General features: G+C 36.2%; 3 protein-coding genes across 4 annotated transcripts in view; all 3 read right to left on the bottom strand.

Moving 5' to 3' along the window:
• The window catches only part of ago (F-box and WD-40 domain protein 7), a 30,610-nt gene extending 30,226 nt beyond the window's left edge, over positions 1-384 (bottom strand). The window contains exon 1 of one of the 2 annotated variants that reach the window (XM_028187308.2): positions 226-384. The gene's annotated coding sequence lies outside the window, so the exon portion shown is untranslated. The remainder of the gene's footprint in view (positions 1-225) is intronic. The other variant, XM_028187306.2, reaches the window with a different exon arrangement.
• A 381-nt stretch (positions 385-765) lies between these two features.
• On the bottom strand, positions 766-3,830 carry LOC149503623 (uncharacterized). The gene is made up of 3 exons (XM_089738802.1): positions 3,793-3,830; positions 3,523-3,724; positions 766-1,011 (listed from the first exon to the last, which is right to left on the bottom strand). Exons 1-3 carry the CDS (start codon positions 3,828-3,830, stop codon positions 766-768), a joined length of 486 nt encoding a protein of 161 aa, XP_089594928.1.
• Positions 3,831-5,324: 1,494 nt separating this feature from the next.
• LOC114252775 (uncharacterized) lies at positions 5,325-8,611 on the bottom strand. The gene is made up of 5 exons (XM_028187403.2): positions 8,571-8,611; positions 6,682-6,897; positions 6,281-6,416; positions 5,780-5,907; positions 5,325-5,510 (listed from the first exon to the last, which is right to left on the bottom strand). The coding sequence occupies exons 1-5, from the start codon at positions 8,609-8,611 to the stop codon at positions 5,375-5,377; spliced, it is 657 nt and encodes a 218-aa protein (XP_028043204.1). The 3' UTR covers positions 5,325-5,374.
• Positions 8,612-21,524: the final 12,913 nt, after the last annotated feature.

The raw sequence follows: 21,524 nt of genomic DNA, 5'->3' as shown, positions 1-21,524 counted from the left end.
ACATTTATGGCGAAATTATCTGACCTTTGCATAATGTTAACTATGGACCAGGCTCTCAACTGTTCACCTATATGTACAAGTGATAGAAGAATGCACAGAGACGCATCCTGGAAAAATCAACTCCGCCTGGGATAGACGTGAAAACATAAAAGTCGTACGAGATCTAGGAGAGGGCTAATTGCTTTGACGTACCCTATTACGCGTATGCACACTAAAACCACTCACCTGGCTTTTATTTTGCAGTTATTTTTGTGATAATATCATTGGTTAGTCATATTTTTGTACATTATTTTAATTGTAATCGAATAAAAAATAGCAATGTGCATTTATTCCATCGACTTCAAACACCGTGGTGACCATCGAGTACGACAACTTTTTTAACGAGAATGGGAAGGGTATAGCAAAGGTACTGGTAATATTCAGCCTAAGAACAGCTGGTATAGTCATTGGCTCACATTGTCTATGGTAACACTAAGCACTAATTAGGGCAAAGCCAACCAGAGAATATTGTTATTGTTTCCTGAGTTTACTAGTGACTATCTTTATAAAAATCTGTAATAATTTAAATCATACCTTACAGAAATATTTCCTTTTAGCTTTATTAGGTTAGGTAGAGGAATAATATATGAACCACTAAGTTCGTAGTATAATTAAAAAAACCCCCGAACAATAAACGTGTAATAAAATTAAGATTTTTAAATACTAGAAACAACAAGGAACACTGCAAAAAAACTCAGTCAGTGGAAAAAATTGATTTATCTCTTTTCACCACTGTGACAGTAAATCGAAATCCGTAAGTCTTTGCAATACAAAACCATGTTTTTTCGTCTTCTTACTTTCATTGCTTTTTTCTGAATCCTTGACCTCTTTTAATTTTTTTGTCTTTTTAACAGTCTTAATTTCAGAGTCTTTCATTTTTTTTATTTCACAATCCATATCAAATGGACATTGGTCTGCTGGGTATATTGGCATCATGATGACTGGTACGTAATTCGATTTCGAATCATTTTTCTGGAATTGTATCATTAAATATAATATATTAATATAAGTAATATCATTAACTAATAGTGTATTTTTAATACAAGTAACAAATTACATTGAAAACAGTTCGAAAAAGTAATGTTTCACTTTTTTCACAACCTTTATACAAGGACATTTATCGATCCAATGTCTTGAATAAAGCAATTCTAAAATACTTAAATGTCCTTCTTCAAACGTGGCTTGTAGAGAGTAGGTATTAGGCGGTAGGCAGCGGCTTGGTTCTTGCCCCTGGCATTGCTGACGTCCATGAGCGAAAGTAAATAATTGCCATCAGTTGGGACGTATATTCGTCTGCCAGGTCGGAAAAAGATTATATGAAAAAAATGTAAAAATATATTCATGTATCCCAGATACAGCTATAACGTTGTGGATCAAGTTTTTATATAAAGGTTGGGCTTTCATTTAATTTATATTGGCCACATCCCTGAAAAAAAACCCTTATTATGCAAAACTTTAACAACGCCATCTTGTAAATATCTAATGCACTTATTATTGTTGAACGTTACTTTATTATTTAATTATCTTTGAACTTTACGAAATGGCTTTACAAAATAACGTTACCCATTTAGCTTACTTTTAAGTTTCATATTTAGATAAAAGTAAGATAAATAATAAAATTGGGACGGTAAAATATTACTCCAAATCGACAGAGCCGCTTTCGATGGACTATTGTCGTGCTAACAGCATCGTATAGCGCCATCTCTTTATGTCTTAGAAGAGCAACACGTATCAACATAGAGGCAAAAAAAAAAACGTTAATGCCATTTTTCAGGCTTGTAAATGATTCCAATCGTAAACCAAAATGCTATTTCATTGATGGTCTAGGGGTACTAGAAAGATAAAAATGTGAATCCATTAAAATCTTCTTAAATGGTTACAAGACAACGATGCAAGAAAAATATATCGCTTTTACCAATATTGATTCCACAATACTCTAATGGCAATATGAAATATATTGAAAATCTTCCGATCGGTGGTAAACTGATAGATTACTGGAGGATACTTTCGTCAATATCAATATCTGCATAGCCGCAAGCCAATAAATCTAGGTCTGCATTTTCTTTTAATCGAAGATCCTTTTAAAAGTCTTTTACACTAGAAAAGATAACATTATCTATCTTATGGAGCAACGGAGGACTATGGTTACAAAGTCACTGACGAAGACCTTTATATCAACTTTATCAGCGAAAATTGTGACGGAATGAAGAGCAAATTGCACCGTTTAATAAAAATTTTAACTGAAATAACGTTTTTTTTTTTGGTTAAGTGTGCCATCATTTGTTTTTTCCTTTGTTATTGAACCAGGGGTCGGTCCCCTGGGACGGTCCTCACGACTGGACTCCCTCCAGCCACTCATCCCATCATCGGGCACGTCACAAGCTTAGGATTAGGGTATTTTTTATAGAGGTTCCCATCCCGGCGGTCCCTGCTAATCAGCAGCCCTCGTCCCCTACTCTGTAGGGATTACGATATGCTTCTACGAAGTCACGCCGGTAAGCTGGTACCCCCCTATGGAGAGCCTTTCCCTGTAGCCGCCAAAAGGCAACCGGGGACATGGCAACCAGCGACCGGAAAGGAGTGCCCTCCGGTTCACTTCTCATACACGTGGGGTCTACCGTTACTGACAGACCCACACGTCTGACCACGCTGTGGCCACGCCAGCGTACCGGCACTTCCCTCTGGAGGGCCTTTCCCTTTAGCAGCCAGAGAGCCGCCGGGGACAAAACCTAGCAACCAAGAGGGCTCCAAAAGGGAGCCCTCTCCCCCTTCACGCACCCTTTGTCCAGCAAAGGTGGGAAAAGGGAACACAGTGTGCAGTCTACTTAGTTCGCGGTACCCCTGTGCAGACAACGCTGCTCCACGGTGTCGGGTACACGCTTAAGCCCCACCGCCGCGACAAGGCGAGACGACGTGTGTGGGGGGCATAAGGAGCTATTCCAACCACGCGTGGACGGATAGGTGAACTCACGTGACTTAACCTGAGAGACTGTGCTAACTTCTACCCTGGCACAAGCAGTTGTTCGCTGAATCTACCACCGGGTCGGAAACGCGACCCACTGAGAACATCCGGCGAGAAACTCAGTGGGTCTGTGGAACAATCAATCAGCAACGCATCACGGATCGCTGGCATGTGCACGTCAGCAACTAGGGGCTCTGGTAGCTGCTGCTAGTAATGTAGATCCGAGTTCTTCTTTTGTGCTACTTAGCGCCATGGTGTGAATAGAGCTATCACGAACACCAGTAAGAGAAAATGTACTTACATCTACAACTATAAGTGGTCAAGAATGTGCGAATTGACGAAGGCAATAATCATGGTAAAAAAAAACTTAAAACCTATTACGAATATTACAAATACATCTCGAATCCTGGCCAGTTGATATCAACAGAATAATACCTTGAGTTATTTTTAAGCCAAATGAAGCTTTGTGGAGTATGTAACATTCCTATAGTATTTATATATTCTATCCTATTTATATATACCTGATTCCCGGAAGTGCATTGTGTACAATAACTATGAGCTGCAGATACTGCTTTCGATTTTACTAAATATTGTACGACTGCTTTTAAGCGTTCTTCGTCTAAGTTTTCTGGTTTACAACTATTCCATTTACCGTCCGGGTTCATTTGTACCATAAACGGAGCGGTCATATTGAGAGCGTCGAAGCCGGGCTTCTCCAAAGGCCTAAGAAATTAAATTATATAATTTGGAGAAGTTGTTTTTTTTCCTAAACGCTCAAACGACATACTCACACATTAGCAAGTTTTGCAATAAGATTTTTATCAGTCATTTTTATGTTACGTTCAATGAATCTGCACAAACAGAAAATTTTATTATTTTATTTATTTCCAAACGTTGTTCATAATAATATGATAGACGTCAAATATTATTCATGCAATACATGAAAGAGGTTAATGTATACGACCTTATTATTTAAAGTTCGTTGGTAAATTTAGCGAATAAATTAATTAGGGGGTAATTACTAACTATAAACAATAATATATTGGTAGGTTTTTGCTTTAATGTTTACTCTAAGGATAAATATTATGTGCATTGTGTGAAATTCACAATATTACTTCCTAAAAATTTATTAAATAAATAGCTTATCGAAAGTCTTAACGAAACTTGTTTGTAAACTGTTTTACTAAAACAAATCATACGTGCCTACCTGATACACCTAAACGAATTAATTAGCTCATAAATAATCTTCTATTTATCTTCTATCTATATATATAAAAATGAATTGCTGTTCGTTAATCTCGCTAAAACATGACAACGGCTGGACCGATTTGGCTAATTTTGGTCATAAATTATTTGTGGAGGTCTAGAGAAGGTTTAAAAGGTAGATAAATATGAAAATGCTCGGAATTAAATAGAAATAACAATTTTGTTTTTCCTTTGATGTGTCCCCCGTCGGACGGATTCCTTTTGTTTGTTTTAAGTTTATTTTATACGAAAGTTTAGGTATTTTATTTATCGATTGAGGCACTACGAAGTCTGCCGGGTAAGCTAGTATAATATAAAATGACTATTATATTATACTATTTATGAGCGCATTAGTTTGTGACGTATATTTGTTACTTTTTTTTTTATTGGCCTTGTAGGCAGGCATACGGCCCGCTTGACGGTGAGTGGTTATCGTCGCTCATGGACGTCAGCAATGCTAGGGGCAGAGCCAAGCCGCTGCCTACCGTTTAATACTTATATACATATTGCTTACTGTCAGCCATTAATATCAGCGAGAGTAAACTAATATTAGCCGTGCCAGAGACAAATATACTGCTCCTTACCCTGTGATTATCGTTGTTTTGTTTTAAACCTTACTCATAAAATCTCAACTTGCAACATATTTCCATCGCAAGATCAATACCAGTGGAACCTTTGAAAATACATTAAAAAAATAATCGAAATGTAATCACAGCTATGATTGAAGGACTCGTCAACCTTTGAGCTCGTACTAAAAGCAATAGAAATAGATAAATAGAATAGGAAGCATAAATAGAACAGAAAGCAATAGAAATCGAAATACAAAATTAAGTTTCAGTAATCGGCTCAGTAGTACCGTGAATCTATCCCTAGACAATTTATTGCTTTGCAGCAAACTCCGCATGTATAAATTCTAAGAAAAGTAACGTTCAAATACTCATGTTAATAGAAACTTATGATTCAAAAGCTACAAATAATTTTTTTTGGTTGTCAAACCAATAAAGCTGATAGAGGTAATGAAACAAAATAAACTTCTGTAATATTTTTATTGCGGAATTCGTTGTATTAGTTGTTTATGTAAACTATTATTCTTATAATTTTTTTTGTATATTTAAATAAAAACATAAATCACCATTGTGATAACAAGTCAAAGTCTGTATGTCTGCTGAGTAGCCAAGGTTTTGGTTTATTCAACGGTCCTCCACCTCGTTTCAACTCGCCGCCTTTTTCCTTCTTTGATTTCTTACAAGAATGCCAAATGAACCTTCAATCACAATATAAAAAACTAAATTATCATAAATAACAATTTCAATAATAAATAGCTGTTTATAATAGAAATGTTTTGAGTTTTTCATAAAAAATCTTGAAATGATTTGCTGTGTAGTGACATCTGTTGCCAGTATTAAAAACTACGCCGAGTTTAGAACATGCCACGAAGCATGGGTTTTAACCCATGTACAATAAAAGAAAACAGATGGCGCTAGCAACAAAATAACCTGGCGATATACAAGATGTTGAAAGAAATATAGGTACCGTGGCGTTCTGATGGTTTGACTATGCAAAGGACATTTGTATACATAATCAGGAAGCTGTAATATGTATATTATTTCTTCATCATCATCAGCTTCGCTTTGCTTTTCTGCCTTCGTTTTCATATATGGCTGAAAAGCGAAAATTACTTGAATTGATTAAAAAATTTCGACACTAAAATGAGGAAAGTTTTAATTGGGTGAATGAACAGGTAACCAATTATGGTCTAGGTTGCGTGTTGTGTGAGAAGCTGTTGTAGGCATTGAACAATCCCCTATACCAATAAAGTATGCAATAAAGGTAACTAATATAGTAATTAGGATATGCCTAAAAAGATCAGCTTTTCTACTAAATAGTGAACAGCGGGAATGAGTTGGGTGTTGATCCATCACTCCCAAATCGGTTCATCAATATATCTGGTGTTTCACACTACGCCCAGTTTGCAAACTCAAAAAAATACCTAATTTGTTAAATACTTTGATCAAATAATTTAAAACAACTAACGAAAACGCTCGGCGCAGATATTGATTCTCCGGGATCCAAGTAACCGTCCAATATTTGTTGGTTAATCTTATACTTTCTGGCTAAGTTGAAATGCTTACAGTCTTCTTGTGTCATCGGAAAGGTTATAAGGGGACGTCTGCAATGAGTCATTAATTAATATATCATTTACGTAATTTTTTTTTGTAAATGATACAAACATTACACATACAAGATAATATTAATTTTAAATTAAACCACTGGTTTTAAGGTAGGTACTGTACTGGGTTTTTTGCTATACATGGGAATAATAACTGCATAAAATTATAAATTGATAATACTTTTAAAAAAAATCTAGTATATTAAGTTTTAGTATGGACACATTTTAGTAATGAATTATTTTAATTTCGAGCTTGAATATCCACCTATACGGGTCCAAATACAACGCCCTCTGTGGCAACTTAAAGTTTTTCCTGATGTACTCCTCGTCGAGCAACTGGAAATCATTTTGAGTTGTGGGCCCAGCTGATGCAGGCCGGGGCTTTGTCCTGGCTTCCGAAGATGCTCCATCGCGAGGAACCAGGCAGACCAGCGGCAGACTCGACTTAGCACCGCTATGGTGGCCCTCGCAAGTGCAGCAGCTGAATGTTATTTTTGAAACGTTATTAATGATTTAATCTTTAAATTTTTATTCGTAATTCAAAGACTATGTTCTTCTATATTATTATCTATACTATATATAAATCTATAGTGGTTTTTACGGATGTTCCGTTATAACTATTGAACCATGCATCCGATTGACTTCAAACTTGGTATCCATGTATGAAAATACATGTACTTAATGGATAGGCTAATATTTATATGAGTGTTGGACTCCCTAATAATAATGACAATAAATAATAATGTTAATTTTAAATGCCCAGCGAAGCGGGCGAGTACGGCTAGTATTATTATATATTCCATCTATATTATTCTTCTACTATATTCTTCAAGTCATAAAAGAATAGCCTATGCACACATTCAATAGATCAGATTTTTCTCCAGTAGTTGTAGATTGGCAATTGGTATTTAGTGGCCATTGTAACCGGGTCCAATAGACAACATATTAGAGACATGAAACCGAATTCTAGATTTTTGTCTCATGTCTTCCAGCCCAAACGCATTTCGGGATATAAACAGAAAAAAGTGGTGGCTGTCCGAGCTCATAAGAACTAGCTTCCTTCACAGATGTAGGCAGGAAGAAGACGGATGTTAATTATTATGTTTTATTCTTTGAAGGTTGTTAACTATAAAGGTGACTGCAGCGTATTAAAAAGCAATAAAGTAATAAACATGTATTCTAAAATTTAAGAATAAAATCTCGATATTGGAAATTATAACGTTTTTTTTTATTTAAGAGAAATATATATTTTTTTACCTAATCGCTGGCATTCTAACGGGCTAATCTAGTTACTCACGGACTGGTAAGTGAGCTCACGGGCTAAACCTGAGAGAATTTGCTAACACTGGCCCTAGCAACAGCATTGCTTCGCTGAATTTACTACCGGATCGAAATCGCAACTCACTGAGAAGCTCCGGCAAAAACTCAGTGGGTTAATACTTATGCGTACGGAACCTTTCTCAGCACTAGACTAATCTGGGCCAATCATGATAACGAGCATACCTTGTCATCTTGCAGAATTGAAACGAGTCCCCAAAAAACACGTTGAAAGTGTTTAAATTGTTTTGCTTATGTTTCTATCATTTTTTTGTTTGTTTTAATTTATTTAAATTTTGCACGAAAAATTTCATGTCATTTTTCAGCGATATTCGACAGGTTGACTTGACGTCGAATTATCTTAATTTTTGTCAACCGTTTCGGCCATGATTTAAGTTAATAAAGTTTAACACAGAAGAGTTTTAAACTTGAAAAATCACATATAAGAATAAATTAAAAGAAATGCTGCTTTGATAATCTAGGCCAGCAATGGACATAAAAATAATATTTTAGACGCAAAATTGTTTGAACTTTGATTATGTTAAAGGATTCAATTTCACGCTGTCAATGTTCTTTTAACAATTCGTTCAGTGTAAACATGAGGACGAGATTCATTAATTCCCTACGAATAAAAAATTTGAATTACATACTATCTTGATTCGCAATGACCATAATACTAGATTTTAAATTTATTTAGCGAAATAAAAACCTTCTGAATGTAAGAAAATTATGAGTTTGTTTTTACTATTTTAGTGTTCCACCACATAACACATCCACGTGCTTAAATATATTTAAACGAATTTGAGTTTCTGGTTTCCTTAGTTTTCTTACCCTTACCTGAGCTCATTTAGGGTCGGTTCAGAATGTCCTTTTATCATGGTGTACAGGGATTTACCAGGCGTTTTACGATATCATCTGTCTAATGTCAACCCTACTTATTGAAACAGGGAAGGACTTTTTCCGTTTTTTCTTCTTCTTTTACTTCATCCGCTTTTCGTTCTATGCATTCGCATTTTATTATTATAAATATTTATACTAAAATTTAAAATTTTCTAACAACTACCTTAAAAATAAAAAAATATATCAAACTTTTGCTAGTTATTCTGTATTATCAAAATAATGCAAAATTATCATTTTCAGATTTCCTTCACAGAAAATATGTTTGATTTTTCTTCAATTATTCATTTATATATGCAAAAGTTTTCCTAAGTTAATGAACATTAAAGTCCATGCGGTCCTAAAAGAAACAAACAAAACATACAGAGCAAGCATGAGTATGAGAGATGGTTTAGAATATTAAAAACCTAAAAATTACCTATTTCTGTTACCGCTTTTTATAAATTTACTGTTTTCTTCAATTTGAAGCGTCCGTTGTTTAATCATAATCTCTGGCGGGTACTGCTTCTTCTGAGTTATAAGTAATACACGAATCTAATATCCGTTAAATTTATTCATACTTACAGGGCACACTGTTAGATGCACAATGTACCATTCTGCCTATATCTGCCGCACAAAGGTCGTGTGTTTCGTTTTGTAATTTTTTTTTGTTAGCCTTCGTTCCATTAAATCTTTCGAACCACCATATTTAATCCGACAAATTAATTCACGCTGTTTGAGGTTTTGCAGATTCCAATATATTTGTAGCCGGAGGGCGTCACCGTAGTTCGACCGGCGACGTTTTGTAGACTTTGGTTTCACTCGACGAAACGCCCGTAGGTTTGTTTGCACACTCCCCGTCGTCGCCTTTCGGTCATTAAACCTGTTTTCTAGAAAAAGCCGATACAGTTTATAAAGGACTAGCGGCCCGCCCCGGCTTCGCTTGGGAAGTAGCGCACGCGATGTAAAGAATTTTAGGTAATTTTTTGAAGTTATACTTCTTTAGGCGCGTTGTGAAATATTGATGAGAGTGAAATTTTACTATGCGCGCGCACCGTGACACTAAATTAACAGAAATGAAGTTGCCCACTTAATCGCTCATTACAATACGACCGACGTAGCTTGGCGAGTCTGAATATAGCCGCAGCTGAACTTTCGCGCATGTACCTACACTCGTAAAAAATGCTACCAACAAAACAGAAATGGAACCTCTGTTAGTGGCGCATTTTGGCACGCACGCCGTCTCTGTTCACTGTGTATTTATATTTATAATATTTATCCACATGCTTTGAGTTTCTACATTTAAAACACGTGTTTTCATTTTGTTTTCATTATACAAGTGCGAATTTTATATGTGCGTCTGAATTATAATCAGAAGTGATTTAAATTGAATATTTAAATCACTCCAATACAATTGAGGTTAACTATCCGTATGTATTATTTAGTAATATAAATGACAAAATTATTATTTAATATAATTCATACTAAGTATTATTAAATTATTGACGTTAAATATTTATTATTAATTATTTAATATTTAAAAAAAAAGAAATAAATTTAATAAAAATAAAGTATTCCACGCTTCTCGATTCAATTTTTATTTTGCACATTTTTGAAGATAAGTGTTTACGTTGTACCGAATTAAAATTAGGCCCATTGAAAATTTCCCCAAAGAGATAGTTCTTCGTGTTATATTTAAGTGGTGTTTTAAATACATCAAATTGTGTTGCCTCGTGACTAGTACTGTGATCCCAAATAGTTTATGTTATATTGAGCATTTCCCTTCGTGTATGCCCTCTACAATCCTTAATCCAACCGTTTAAAGATCAGTATTTGATCCGTTTTCGATGCAATTGAAATTGCGATCAGTGCTATATGATGATATTCGTATAAAATAACTTTCAATAAGCGCTTAACAAAAGGTCGTTAACCTTATCATCGATTCCAATAAAATAATGCTAATTATTATTGTAATCTAAGTAACTTCACTATGTTTTCTCACGAAATCTTTTAACATAATTTTCAGTTACTTCACGGCGTCCTATTAACTTGAATATTTTCAAACGTGTCGAGCTCCGATGACTTTAAAATATTTTTATTACTCTTATCTAATATCCTGACCAAGATTATCAGGAAATGTAATTTTTATATTAAGATAATTTTCCAATTAAGAACGTATTATTTAGTTTTTAAAATATACTTATTGTAATAAATAATTTGGCAACAAAACTTTCTTTTATTTTCAATAAAGAACTCGTTCTTAATTGTTAAATATTGTAGTGTCAAAAAATATACCTAAACGAAACTTAGTTATTTTAAGTGTAGTGTTCAAGTTAATAGAATGTTAGTCCTTATTCGGGGGAATAATGTTCTTTGAAACTCTATAACTCTGAACCTAGCTCTAGAACTGTTTGTTGGATGAATCATCTAACAATCGAAATTCAGGGAACGCTATAATGTCTGAAATTATACTGTCAAGATTGCATTCTAACATACCCGTAGGTAGGCACTAAGCCTTTACAGAGGTATAGTAACGCTTTGCCAACATATTGAAATTGAAATTCAAAAAAGAGTCGTAACAAAAAAACGAAGCTTACATAAACGAGACAGTGTAAACATTTCTTGTAATTAACCTCGCTAGCATAAAAGCAAATGTTAATTAATATCTTCACAGAGAAATAGATTTTATGTATTTTGAAAATAATTATGATTTTTTTTAAATTCTACAAAATGTCAAAACTGGGTAAGTCCTTTACCTGGAAGCGCCCACCGATCATTTATACTTTCTTTTATACATACTTGCTATCACTCGAATACCATGTCGATTTGAGTTTAGCAATATGATAATAAAAATGTTTCCAATACGTTACGTATAAAGACATGTCACGGAAGATATGAAATTTTTAGAGCGACAGAGCTATGACGATGTTAATATCGCACAGGTAGCTGCGAATTTTTCTATAGGCATTCGTACTTGACACGTGCTGACAAAATACTTCTGTGATGAAGGAATGTCAACGTGTACAGTCGTCTGTAGCTTCAACTTCACTGCGAAAATTGTTCCAGCAATAGAAAAATTGGAAGGGACATTGTCATTATGGATCGAAAAATGCAACTAAAAAAGGGTGCCCCTGGGTGGTCCAATGGTCTAGGAGAAGGCAAAGGTTCTTTACGCTCATTTTAAAGAACCTGATGGTGGTGGTAGTGGTGAATGTACAGATGAAGGATTTCAAGCATCGGAAGGTTGGTCAATAAATTTAAAGTGAGACAATCATTGCATATCATTAAAATCGTTGGAGAAGCAGCATGTGCAGACACTGCTGCAACAGAACGATATCCAGAAGAATTTTCAAAACTGTTCAAACACTTCAATTAAATTAATTCTTTATATATTTGTTTTTTATTATTTGTCACCTAGGAACGTATCCCCTATAATCCTATGTATATATATCCTATATATCCCCAATATATATCATAAATAAATTACCATCCCGTATTCTCGGTTTCTCTATTCGCGGCATATTTATGGAACATACCTGTTGTTGGAAGGTCGTGATGCTGTCCACGTATACTTGTCTATGATGCACTGCATTTGAATTTGTATTATGTTCTTTTACTTTTGATGTGCGGTGTCATTATGTAAAATCATTTTATCATACACAAGTAAACACAATGTTTTCAAATAATATTTACGTTTTTAATTATTTGCTATAGCCGCTAGTCCACCCTATCACATATACCCCGCGAATAAAGAGCTTTTACTCTACTAAAAATCATACCCGCAAAAATTGTTAGGTACTTGTTATACAATAGAGATGATAGATCTCAAGTCCTAAGGTTGATGACGGCATTCGTGTTGTGATACTATAGACTCCGGTAACCACTTACCATCAAACGAATCAGAAGCTCATCCGACTACACAGCAAAAAATCTAAAAAATAAAATGATATAGATTTAAACGTTAAAGATTTTAACTGTCTTATAATATTATTAATAGTTTGTTTTATGTTTATTTAACATAAGAATTCATGCTTCTATATATTAAAACGAATTTTCAGATTGACCTAGATGAAAATCGATAGCATATCTGTTTTCTTTTATGTGATGTCAAACAGGTAAATTCAATTTTAAACTTCACGATTTTTTCAATAACCGGATGTTATAGAATGTGATGTCGTGATCATATTCCTCATGTACTACAACACCGTGCATCGTTTCCTCTGGTGATGTTAATATTGGAGTTTGAAAGTAAATACCAATAACGTTCTGCGATATTGAAGTTACCCGCTTCGAGTAGGTAGCTAGATAAATATTTTGCGAGTAGATCATTAATGGAGAAAGCAACAATTTCAATTTTAAATTTAATACTATTCATAGTCAATCGATAATGAGGTTACCACTATTATTACATTTTTAGAGTTTTGAGATACAGTATCGGATTAGATAAAGTAAAAATAGATAATTATATTTTGTCTATTTGTCGCTAGCTCCTTAGCGTTTTACTTTTAAAGTCTTAGAAAAGGTATAAGCTTGCTGCCTATCTCATGATGAATAAATAGGTAGCGACGCTCACCGTGTGCTCATCGCAAAGATGGGACCGGACCTGTCGCTGCCGACCGTCGTGGGTACTATGCTCGACTTCTGCAAGTCCACCATCCCGCAGAAGGAGGTGGCGGAACGGGAGAGAGCGAGCTCTTCTTCCCCCTCGGCGCCGTGCCACCGTCGTCTAGTCGGGAGTCGGAGGAGGGCTTTCATCCAGTTCCGACCCCTGTAAGGAGACAGACTTCTTCCCGTGATGGTCACAGACGACCTGAGAGGGTTGAGACTGCGCCGTACGCTTTCGTCACTCTAGTGCGCTAGCACCAGGAGAATCGGACGACGCGTTGGTGGTTGCGGACCGCGGTGTGGTAGTGGCTGTCGTCGCCGTACGTCCAGGAAACCAGTGGCATGGTCCGCAGTACCTGACGGGCCGCCGTGCCGCGGAGACTGGCGTCATTGGTAGTCGACGATTGCCACGACGATCCGTCGGTCGGGCATACTCAGGGTGACGCTGCGAGTGTGATTGTCTTGTTGACCGCGGGAGCACCCCGAGACGCGGAAAAAAAAGCCGTTGAAGTTCGAAAGAAGCCGTTCTGTAGAACCAAGACTTAAAATTCATGTCTTAAGGTGTCAAGGTCTCAAGGCGGTAATTACATTGTTAACATGTGTGGGTAACCACTTAACACCGGTGGGTCATGAGATCGTTCAACCGTCAAAGTTGAAGATTTTATTTCAATTATCGCTTTTAAAACGGTGATTACTCTTCAGCACGCCTTACGATATTATAGTTAGTGGCGAGTTAGCTGCCTAAATGATAGCGTCTGACTCGGATGCGCTCGTTCAGTTATTAACAAACCTCTCCTTTTCCAGCTGGGCTGGAGCATATTCAACCATCCCGGTGAAGCTGTAAAGGCCTTTGGGTCAACAGCTATCACCTTTACAAAAAAAATAAAACTGCCCAACACGCACAGATATATGTACATATTACGTAAGTACACGAAATCAATAATGCCTTTTTATAGACACGAATATATCGATGTTTTAAAGAGGTCGTTCAATTTAAATCATTCCTAAAATACTTAAGCGATACCCAGAAAATTCTTGAACGAATAAAATAAACAAGATAACAAAAAGATACCTGCTTTTTCGGAAACAATTCGCAACGAACGCGTCGATATTTGAACACATTAAAACCTGCGTTTATCTCAGTATCCTACAGTATCAAATCGAGCGAAACAACAGTAACAACTTTTTGATGGCCTTTCCATAGAGTTACGGAATGTATAGAATCAAACCATAGATTGGAGTATCGTAAATAAAAGTTGGGTTCGTTTAAAAAAATCAGCTCATTACTTCAAAATCCAAACTTATTATTTTTCAAACATAAAAGCACTCACATATTAAATTATGTTATGACAAATATCTAAATCGACTATCGTTTGGTCACAAGACAGCTTATCTATCATAGCTGTTACGTTGCAATAAAATCAATCTAATTACATATCAGCTCATGTAAAATGGTTACCGGGTTACCAGTAAACATCATAATGAGTCATGGCGTCTAAGTTCCAAGCACCGTTGTGATTCAAAATTCTATGTTTTTTTTTTATAGCCCTTGTAGGCATACGAGCATACCGCCCACCTGATGGTGAGTGGTTTCCGTCGCCCATGGACTTCAGCAATGCCAGGGACATACCCAAGCCGCTGCCTACCGCTTAATACTATCCACAAGCCCCGTTTGAAGAAGGTAACGAAAAAGCGACAGTAAAAAGAGACAGACACATAAATTCATAAAATTTAACGTGGAAGAAAATGAGATAGGAAGCATACAGTGTTTCATAAGTTCGTGGTCCTCTTTGAGCTCTGCTTTGTATCCAATATTCGTACTTAATACATTCTGAATAAATCTATTTAATATGTATACAAATAAAATTTAAAATAATTATCAAACTTTGCATCAAAACGATCATTACTAAAACCTGCAATTATCCTCTTCCCGAAATTTTACATTCGTCTCATTATCTTAAGCCAAATTTCTTTAAGGTTTCACTTCTACCACGTGTGAATTGCACAAATGTTTTTTTTCTCTATCTATTCACTGGTAGCCTAAGGTGCTGTTCCAGCTTAGTTTGTTCTAACAGCTGCTCTAACTCTTCAAACTAAAAGGAACCGATAATATCCTGATATGGGATAGCATGGGGTCGGTTGACAGGGACATCAAAATGTAAGATTTTTTTTATTGCCTTTGTAGGCAGACGAGCATACGGCCCACCTGATGGTAAGTGGTCACCGTCGCTCATGGACGTCAGCAATGCCAGGGGCAAAGCCAAGCCGCTGCCTACCATAAAAACAAGCAACCTATATGCGTGTGATTATCCACTAAAATAATAAATAAAAACTGCCGCTTCTAAACATTCGTCTATCTAGTTGAAGCGATTCAAAGATTCATTCACATAACTCGGAAGTCCTGACACCTGTCGTGTGAATCAAACACTCGTTACTGAGCCACGATCTTACTGTTTACTCTTCAAACGATTTCTTTACTGTTCTACTTTTCTATTATTTTTACTTGTTTATTCGTGCTTGTTCGTGAAAATTTCTTATGAGGACTTTAAGGTGAACCGACATTTTTGGAACTGATAATCTATCTGGATCGTAATGATGAAATAAAGGAGAGATAAAATTATGAATATGGTTTGATGCAAGTACAAGGGAAGGTGTGAATATATATGTGTGTGTGTGTGTGTATGTGTGTGTGTGTGTGTGTGTGTGTGTGTGTGTGTTTGCATGAGAATAAGAACATGAGTTGTTTGTGTGTGTGTGTGTGTGTGTGTGTTATTAACATTGTGAAAGAAGAAAGATATGGCCTATGCCCAGAATGTATTTTTTTTCTAACATGTCCTTAGAAGATTCCAAAATTGTTTTTCCTTCACGATATGATATGCATTCATTCTTAAAATAATCATTGGTTAAGCGATACATTGTTTGTATATTACTAGTTCTTCAGCTATAATGAAATTAATTCCATCAATGGCTGATGTTGATAAAGCATTTAATAGTTGGACGTTGCGTCCAGCCTGTCGCATTTGTTATCGGAACTAGTAATATCAACAGGCATAAATTCCATTGACACCTAAGGCCTTGCGAATGGAATGCGATCTAACACTACTAAGGTGAAAACCTTTAATGCCACAATATTTCTATGCCTTTCGTTATCTACTAATTTATTTCCAAATAGTACTCTGAATCGAGTGATATTCATTAATAGCAAAACGATCTTGGGCTCTTTGTGAAAAAATTAGGTACCGATTAAATTAGTTTGGATTCCTTTCATTTAGAATCTCACTAGATAGTATTAACTTTAGGATCAGATTTCTTTTAACAAAATAATTAATAGAAAAAATATAGTCTAATAAACAAAACTTATAGAAACGTTTCTTGCGATTTTGGCATTTGTAGCTTCAATTAAGTTTTTAGAAAAACAAAAGGTTATCGTACGCTTATGATCTTCTGAGTGCTGTAATATGACGTCGTAAATTTGAATTTATCAGCACAGCGCGAACAAAAATGCTCACGTTACGAACGAGAATCGGAAACTAAAAATAGAATTGTAGAATCTTCACTCTTACAACTAATTCAGAGTTATTGGACGCCCATGAATCTGCCATCAAGCCTCTATGTTTGTTTTACACGTGAAAATACACATTGATTTAACGGGATAGCGTCCCCTGGGAGGCGTATTTTTATTTAGGGACGAGTATGTCGTCACCTACCTCCAGTTTATTAATGGTTGTATTTCTTATTGAACGAATGGCCCACTGCTAAGTTATCAACTCGAATTTAATTCTATTTCAGTAGACAATTTTCATGTAACTTGAGTCTGAGACCTGTTCGCGCCTATTTATTAACGTCTCATCCTTTCAGTAGTCCGAGCTGTGTGATCCTAATGTGATGTTCTGTGGTGATCCGGTCCGGATCTCAAAAGCAGTCCTTTCACGAATCCCTACTGAATACCCCTATTGGAGACTCATATTTATAGTTAGAATCGACAAATCGTAGAAGGCTGTGCAATGCGATCAGATCAAATAGGTTGCAATCGTATTTAATAAATTTATATTGTATTTTATTTTATTTTAACGTAAGACTAGATAACGGCCTATTAATGGGGAAAATCTAAATATTGACCGAATAACTACTTTAGTTTATAATATAATATAATTTAGTTTATTATGTATAATGTTGAGCGTGACTGTTTCTCCTCAGGTACATCATTATTTATATAATATGTTGTGTATATAATTTAAAAGACGTTATGTGCATGAAAATACAGAAAAAGCATTTTCATATTTATATCTTTTTGGCATTTCAATTTTGAAATGCCAAAAAGATATAAATTGTAATTTTTATCTGTAATTTTACAGAATTTTACAGATCTGTTGACATTTGTAAATTTTAGTGTAAACATTAAATAAGATAATGCAAATAATTAAAAAGAAAACGGATGGAGTAAAAGAAACACCAAAAGAAGAAACAGAAAAGTCCCTCTCTATGGAACGATGCAATGGATATATGAATGATTACATAACACAACCAGAGTTGATGTCACCGGTCGTAACTCTTATGCCAAATGATAAGAGGTCATATTGCGCTGACACCACATAACGCGGAATATGGGCAAGAAGAAAAAGAAGAGAAGTCGTGTATGTTCCCTATAGATTCCGAAAGGACTGGACCGACCCCGATTTAATTTTGAGGAAATCTTCAGGATGAGTCAGGTGGATCACCCGTTCCTCCCAAGTTTGGTAACAATCGGATTACAGTCAAATAAAAAATTGGCCACCAAAACGACCCGGTTTGACTAGTTACTTAATATACTTAACCAAAACATGTCGACGCTTGAAAAGCAATCGTGGCTAAACGACAATGCGTGAACTTTACAGTAGTCTAATTAAAAGTTGATATACCTGAAAAAAAATCTATTTTAACGAATCTAGCTGTAGGATTGAAATGATTTTAATAGACCCAGAAATATATTTTTTTTGTGCATCAAATATGGTTATTGCCTATGATTTATGTATAAAGCAGTTATTGTCGCTTAGTCATGTTTGCCTTTCAAGCGCCGATGTGTTCGTCATTTAACATCACCAATCTTCTTCTTAAACTTATCCGACATTATGTCCTCGTTTTCCATTTTAACTAGGTATCAAATTGCGCTACATAGGGATTTGACTTGATTTTAGGATCGGCCGCCTGCCTTATGTCACCCTTTCTTGGGAATTCAATCGTTGGCATAAGATGGTAGTCAAAATAAGTCGCTTAGTCGCCTTTGACAACACTCACGGAATATATAGGTCGGTTCAATTCGAAGCCGAGAATCGTACGGCTTCCCTTCTATTTAACATTCCCAATAACAAGTGAAAAGCACTTCAACGCGTATTTTAAAAAGAATAAAAATGAATATATAGTTTATATCTGCACTACGGTAACAATTTACATTAAATTTATTAATTGAAGCCCATAAAATTGGACAACCGAACAGTTACGCTGAAATATCGAGTACAGTTGAATATAAATTTTGAATTTCACGCTCGTAATTGCAAAAAAAAAGAACGAAACAAACAGCCGGCATGGACCGGGATGTTCGGAGTCATAAATCGAAGTAATAAAATAGGAAGTACTGAAAGTTTGTATCGGAAAAATCAATTGGTGCTAGAATTATTATCGCAAACTCCGATAGCGCACGATAAAATGTTGATAAAACCTACCAAGCTTTATTTATTTAGCTTCGATTGTAACTAGAATAACATAATCACGAAATTAGAGAAGTCGTAACAAAAACAAGGTGAGCACATATCGCTGGTTCTAATATAAATAAGGATTAAACACATGGCAATGAAATTCACCAACATTTCAGTACTACTGCGTTAACACATTTTGAACAGGATCTAGTAGCTCAGATTGTCTAGATCTACTTGTTGAAATCGCCAATCAAAGGTAAAAAGTATTGAAAGTAAAGATAACACTGAGCTGTAACACCTACAAATTATGAACCGGGTTCTAAAAGAGTTTGTGTTTTTTTATGGAACGCAAGGTATTTATAAATTCCAAATGCTCAATTATACCAACATAATTACAATTGTAGTGTTTTCATTAAATTTTTTTGTAAACCCTATTGAAGTAACGGAAACAGCCCATTAAATGGTTATCAGAGCTCATAGGAGTTGCGACATTAATGCCGCTTTTCATCTTGTGACATAAAATTGAAGTCTCAAATTGTAGAAAAGAACCTAATGTGATAAAAAAGATACAATCTTCATTAGGTACCTAATATATTTACATCATTTGATTTTCTGACTTTATGCTTTGTGATGTCGAATAAAAATCAGGTATCCGTACAATAACAACATTAAGTGAGACGGTCCCCTTGTTGTTCCCTGTTTGATCGCAATATGTCGCCAGTCGGAGGGCGAAGTGACGTCACGGGACAATACCTAACAATTTATGCGTCCACGAGGGAGACGCACGTGCTTCACTCTCATACAACCACAATTTTAAGGTTAATCGGACGGTCCTGTATAAATTAATAACTAATTTAAAAATGCATGGTGTGGATGTTGATGGTAACATATGTATTTGTAAATAAACAAAGAAAAAACTGTAAGTGACCCTTCACCTCTGTTTTTAAAACGATTTTCTTCGTGTTTCAATAGCTGTTGACTAGCTTAAGTGTTATCAATTTTTAAAAAAACCAAGTCCATTCCCAGCTTTACAAGAAGACAAGACAATCGGCCCAACAAGGGCGGATCCAGCTTTGGTGCCAGGAGGGGGTCACATAGTCATGGTCAAGTCAAGAACTTATAATTTAATTTTGATAACAATAGATACAAGTAAAAAGTAGGTATTTTATTAATATACGTAAGTACTGTACTTAAAAATATTTATTCTTTATTGTACACTTGAAAAACTTAACACATAATAACTTGTACATTCACACGTACATATTGTCATCTTCTCTTGAAGAAATCCAGAGAAGCACTATCACGCCCGGAATGAGGCAGCTTATTTATATTCCATAACCGTGGTCCTAAAATCATTATGTTCAATATGTGGTCCACTTAGGTCCTGGAACCAGCTCGGGGGGGTCATGACCCCTATGACCCCCCCTAGATCCGCCCTTGCGGCCCAATAGTTAGAGGTGCTAACTACCGCACCAACGCGTCAGTCAAATGCTTATAATTTCGAGAGTTTAATCTCGATATAAAACGTAATATTTCCGTGCAATCTAGTAAAGCTTGGTCGCACTAGCGCCGTCCACCTGACGCCGGCCGCACAGTTGCCGGCGTTGCTGAGCGTTTCGTCGGTCGCATCCGCAACGAAAAGCATTTCTGACATTCACGCGTAACGCAACGCACATTAATTCGTACGTTATGCGTCCGTGTCATGTCCGGAACGGCGCGGTCTAACGCTGTAAATTCGTCCGAATAACAATAGTTATTAGTTTAGACATTTAAGTAATGCTTCTATTCAAAATTCCAATGTTATTTATTCAGTACCAGCGAACCCGGCGAACTTTGTTCCGCCTTAGAGGCAATAAATGAGCAGACTTTTGATCAAGGTAAATTTTTTATTTGGATAATTAATGTAAATTAAAAAAGCAAGTATTTTAATGATTCTTTATTGGCCATGTATTTTAGTTGTTATTATTATTATATTTTCTTGTTCTTCTTCAGTCCTTTCACTCGCAGCTTCGAATCCTAGTTGCATTACGGTTTCGTCGGGAAAGATTTGATCGTGTTGGTCGCGGCATGGCTTTCTTAATGATTGCCTATCTCGGCACAATAAGCTAATAGAAACTCGAAATAAACACATCAACCGGTCAACTTCAAAATTCTACTATAATTAACCATAAACTACATTACGTTTAGCTGTCAGTTGCGTTTTGTTATTCCATATCTGTTGCGTTTTTTTATACCACATTTTATGTCACATCCCACAGAAACGTGATAAAAAGTATCCTATGTCCTTCTCCTTCGTGGTTGGAGGCGTCCGTATCGGGGTCGGGGTGCAGTTGAAGTACCTCGGCCTCATTCTGGACAGTCGTTGGACCTTCCGTGCTCACTTTCAGAACCTGGTCCCTCGTTTGTTGGGGGTGGCCGGCGCGTTAAGCCGGCTTCTGCCCAACGTCGGGGGGCCTGACCAGGTGACACGCCGTCTCTATACGGGGGTGGTGCGATCAATGGCCCTATACGGGGCGCCCGTGTGGGGCCAGTCCCTGGCCGTGGGGGTGGCGAAGCTGCTGCAACGGCCGCAACGCACCATCGCGGTCAGGGTCATCCGTGGTTATCGCACCATCTCCTTTGAGGCGGCGTGTGTACT

This window comes from Bombyx mandarina, chromosome 01 (assembly GCF_030267445.1).
Source record: "Bombyx mandarina strain Sakado chromosome 01, ASM3026744v2".
Lineage (NCBI taxonomy): Eukaryota > Metazoa > Arthropoda > Insecta > Lepidoptera > Bombycidae > Bombyx > Bombyx mandarina.
The sequence above is the reverse complement of the archived record's forward strand: the minus strand, read 5'-3'. Positions and strand labels throughout refer to the sequence as shown.

Bases quoted from the DNA above. Each gene is read 5' to 3' on its own strand.
- LOC114252775 (XM_028187403.2), bottom strand. From the start codon at position 8,611: ATGATAAAAGGACATTCTGAACCGACCCTAAATGAGCTCAG. The intron at 6,898-8,570 runs GTAAGGGTAAGA...AATAACATTCAG, and splicing joins CCGACCCTAAATGAGCTCAG to CTGCTGCACTTGCGAGGGCC. The intron at 5,511-5,779 runs GTACCTATATTT...TTGTGATTGAAG, and splicing joins CAAACCATCAGAACGCCACG to GTTCATTTGGCATTCTTGTA.
- LOC149503623 (XM_089738802.1), bottom strand. From the start codon at position 3,830: ATGACTGATAAAAATCTTATTGCAAAACTTGCTAATGT. The intron at 3,725-3,792 runs GTGAGTATGTCG...TTAATTTCTTAG, and splicing joins ATTGCAAAACTTGCTAATGT to GCCTTTGGAGAAGCCCGGCT. The intron at 1,012-3,522 runs GTATATATAAAT...ATACAATTCCAG, and splicing joins AATGCACTTCCGGGAATCAG to AAAAATGATTCGAAATCGAA.